The 4,272-nt window shown below is 45.3% G+C and overlaps 1 protein-coding gene across 1 annotated transcript; it reads right to left on the reverse strand.

Moving 5' to 3' along the window:
• Window positions 1-952: 952 nt before the first annotated feature.
• Window positions 953-3,361, reverse strand: LACBIDRAFT_333324 (uncharacterized protein; the record flags this gene model as incomplete). Its single annotated transcript, XM_001887943.1, has 9 exons — window positions 953-1,301; window positions 1,437-1,597; window positions 1,646-1,848; window positions 1,886-2,042; window positions 2,327-2,343; window positions 2,601-2,693; window positions 2,886-2,892; window positions 3,008-3,104; window positions 3,249-3,361. The coding sequence occupies 9 exons, from the start codon at window positions 3,359-3,361 to the stop codon at window positions 953-955; spliced, it is 1,197 nt and encodes a 398-aa protein (XP_001887978.1).
• Between the last annotated feature and the right edge of the window lie 911 nt (window positions 3,362-4,272).

Consider the following 4,272-nt stretch of genomic DNA (forward strand, 5'->3'; position numbering starts at 1 on the left):
ATGGAAAAGGGAAGGGAGAGGGAAAAGGGAAGGGATAGGGAAGAGGGAGGGGAGGGAGAGGAAGGGAGAGGGAAAAGGGAAGGGATAGGGAAGAGGGAGGGGAGGGACAGGAAGGGAGAGGGAAAAGGGAAGGGATAGGGAAGAGGGAGGGGAGGGACAGGAAGGGGGAGGGAAAAGGGAAGGGAGAGGGAAGAGGGAGGGGAGGGACAGGGAAGGGGGAGGACAAAGGAAGGGGGAGGGAAAAGGAAAGGGGAGGGAATAGGAAGGGGGAGGGAATAGGAAGGGGGAGAGAAAAGGGAGGGGGTTCGTCGTCATCATGGGCGCTCATCGACGTCCTCGTCCTTGTCATCCGTTGACGTGTGGCCGTCTTGTCGTCGCTGACGTGTCATCCGTTGACGTAATGTGTCATTGTCGTCGTTGTCGTTGTCATCCGTTGACGTGTCGTCCTCATCGTCGTCTGTCGTCGTGCGTTGACGTGTGGCCGTCCTCGTCGTCGCTGACGTGTCATCCATTGTCATCGTGCGTTGACGTGACGTGTCGTTGTCGTTGTCCGTTGATGTGTCATCGTCCGTTGTCGTCCGTTGATGTGTGGCCGTCCTCGTCATCGTCCGTCATCGTTGTCGTGTTGTCGTCCATCGTTGTTGTTGTTGTTGTTGTCTGTTGGCGTGGGCGTGATTGGAGGTGACCGCACTGGTCACGGTGACGGTGGTTGTGGTTGACAGCAAAACAGAGATGCTGATGGTGACGCCGGCAAACACCATGACTCATTTAGGAAGGTGGGCGTGAGGATGGGTTATATAGAATTAATGTTGCCAGGCATTTAACAGCCATATGGTGTAGTGGAAATAGTGCTGCTCAGAGATTCACGTGATATTTCCTGAGGCTAGAGTTCAATCCTCATGCATCCACTTATTTTTTTATATATTATAATAACAACAACAAATATTGGAATTCATTGGAATGTCTCGGAATCTGTTGGAATTTGACTGGAATATATTAAATGTACTGTCCATGGGAATTCCATGGAATCTGGTTGGAATTCCAATGGATTCCAATGGAAACTGTTCCGGGAGGCTCCTGGATTCCAACCATTTCCACTGGATTCCGACGGATTCCATTGGAATTTCCATGGAATTGGAAACCAGAATGGCTGAGGCTCCAGCCAACTGGTTTCCGTCAGAATTCCATGGAATTCCAACATTCCACTTGGAATCCGCTGGAACTCATGGGGGATGGTAAAGACCTCAATATTTGCCAGAAATGCATAACCATTACTGGCTGTCCAAGCATTGAGGGAGAGGCTAATTTTTCCCTACAGAGACTACACAATCCATTGACAAGGTTCATAATTCTGGCACCAAAAGAAAAAAGAACCATGTACCCCAAACATCACTTTAATTTCTTCAATTGTTTTCTCTCTGAGAGTCATGACTCACTGACAAATACCATCCTTTTTTGGAAGTGAGAACTTGGTAAGATCCTGATTATACTCCATCATTGAAACAAACTCAGGTTTCTCAACCTCATTGAATGGTTGATTGCATGCAATGATCCAGTCAATGAGCAGCTTTTCAAACTTTGCTTGATCCCAAGGCTCCTGCAATTGTGGTTAAAAGATAGAAGCAAACATTGGAGGAAGATGTACAGCTGCATTGGCTTTCTGTTTAGCAAACACTTCTTTAATACCAGATGTTTGTGCATTGAGCTTTTGAAGGTATTCAGCATGGATGGAAGAATTGAATGGCTTTTGTCCCAAGGCAAACTGGATCTCCTCTGAGGTCAGAGGGTGTTCAGTCCACAGTTTCATGTAGAGGAAAAGCTGGTGAAGTAGGAAATGGGTGTTAGAGCCTGAAGTTCACATGCAAGGAACATGGAATAGACATACCATTTAAGCTACAGTTCATTGCTTTTGAGAGCGTCAAGACTTGGTGATTCCCATGGTAGCACTTGTAATGCTTATCCCCAGGTTCTCCTGCCTCACCATCCTTGTTGATGTCAACTTGCTCATAAAAGAGGTATATAGGATTTTGTTTCCCACAACTCTAAAGTGTAGTCAGCTAGATGAGCAATAATTTTATTTGCAGTGTGAAGTGTACTGTTTTCCTGGTGATGTGATTCCATGATTTAGGTTGTGATGTTGATTGTGATACTGACTGCACATAACTAGACTCTAAGGTATCTACCACATGCTTACGTTTCCAGGCTAGTTCTTTCCTTTTGATTTATGACTCCTCCCTGAAGGAATAGTTTTCGATGGAAGACTATCAGCAAGCTTCAAGAACAATTCAGAAAAGAGTATATGTCATAAAGTAAGATAGGAACATACCTCAATATTAGTTATCTCTGTGCAATTGTCATCATCTTCTGATCCAGAGTCACTGTCACTCATGGAACCCACAAAATCAGCATCATCCTTGTCAGATTCATCTGCTTTTTGTTTGGGCTTTCTCTTGCACTTTCATGACGGCTTTGGTTTGTCCTGGTTGTCTGGATCCTGTTCCTCAATGATGATTTTGGCCATTCAGTCCACATTACATGAACATCAGACACAAACTGTGCAAGAGATGAGAAATTGGTGATGAAAATGGTGTGAGACAAACCAGATGCAATGGGTGTCTCATCATCAGGATCATGATGCCATGTTATCTCGGATGCATCCTTCAATGATCCATCAGGATTGAGGGCACATTGGTCTAAGAATAATAGTGTGGCAGTTAATCAAGATGAATTGATAGAATGAGATGTACACAGACCTGATCCTCCCAAAAAGAGATAACAAATGGTGATGCACATTGCACAGGGATGACTGTGAAAGTGTGAAACATGCAAACAAGGATCAAGCACATTGGGGAAAACCCTAACACCTAACACTCACTCACACTCACACACACACTATCACAATCTCGGTGCAAGAGTTCAAGGGCCTTTGGTATTAAGAAATACCACTTTTGTCTTCTCACAAGTATTAGTGACCTTACCCCAACAACACTGAGCCCCCTGAGCATACAAACAGGCCATGGTTGATGGTGCCTGCTGATGAGCCGATGTATATGTTGACCCCATCAAAGCTGGCTCGGCCACCCATATCTTCTTGAGGAGTGGTTCTGTGTGCCGGCCGACCAGCCTAATGATGAATTGACCCTGCTGAAATTGCCTTGGATTGTGGGTCAGCTGAACAGCTTTTGATTCCTCACAATATGGATCAGCCCACTTGCCGCACCCTGGCTCGGCAAAGTCAGTTTACATACCCGAGGTCATGAATCTCATTGTGAGCCCCGAGCAGAGATGAGGCCGGCCCCCATCTGTTGCCATCTCCAGCCTGGATATGGCCTGGCCCAGTCGGCACCACACTCCCTACCATTCTTTGGCTTGTCTCCAATTAAACAATTTATGTTGCCATCTGTCCCGTGATGATAGCCAGCCTGGCTAACACATGGCCTAACTAAGTTTACTTGTTCATATGTTGTACCAACCCCCCAGTGTTCTTTGCCATGTCCTGCATTCAAAATCACCCTCTGGTTTTATGTTTGCACCAGGCCAGTGAGTACATTAGCTTGTCCTGTATTCTGGTGCAAAGTTACTGAGCAGACAAGGTCATTGAATCTGTATAAATGCATGGAAACAGCCAATCAAACATGTTCAGATGCAAAATAATGGAGCCGACAAGTGGGAAATAGTACAAATACCCGGGTTTCACCTTGAGTGATTGAGCCGATTCCATATTAAATCATTGTGTCTGGGCCAGTGCATTTTTCAGGGAAAGGATGTGTGAGCTGGCACCATGTCCGGGTGAAATTACACCAAGCAGACATGAATTACATCAGTAAAGGTGCACATTGGGTGATGCAGGCATTTAAATGCCAAACTGTTGAAGTACGTTAGCTGGTGCCATGTCCAGATGCAAAATAATCGAGCAAACAAGTGAATGAAATTGGTAAAAATGCCTGGGCTGCACATCGGGTGATATTAAATTGTTGAAGTACTTTCAAAGGGCTGGGAAAACAACCGAGCAGACAAGTGAATTAAATCAATAACATTGCCCGGGCTGATCTCGCATAATAGAACATGTTTAATATTAAATTGTTGAAGTACTTTGGCTTGTGCCGAGGCTGGGTGGAAAATAACCGAGCAGACAAGTGAATTAAATCAGTAAAAGTGCCCGGGTTATGTCTCGGATAATAGAGCCGATCCAATATTAAATTGGTGAAGTACTTTGGCTGGTGCCAAGGCCGAGTGGAAAATAACCGAGCAGATAAGTGAATTAAATCGGCA

This window comes from Laccaria bicolor, genomic scaffold, assembly GCF_000143565.1.
Source record: "Laccaria bicolor S238N-H82 LACBIscaffold_49 genomic scaffold, whole genome shotgun sequence".
Taxonomy (NCBI): domain Eukaryota; kingdom Fungi; phylum Basidiomycota; class Agaricomycetes; order Agaricales; family Hydnangiaceae; genus Laccaria; species Laccaria bicolor.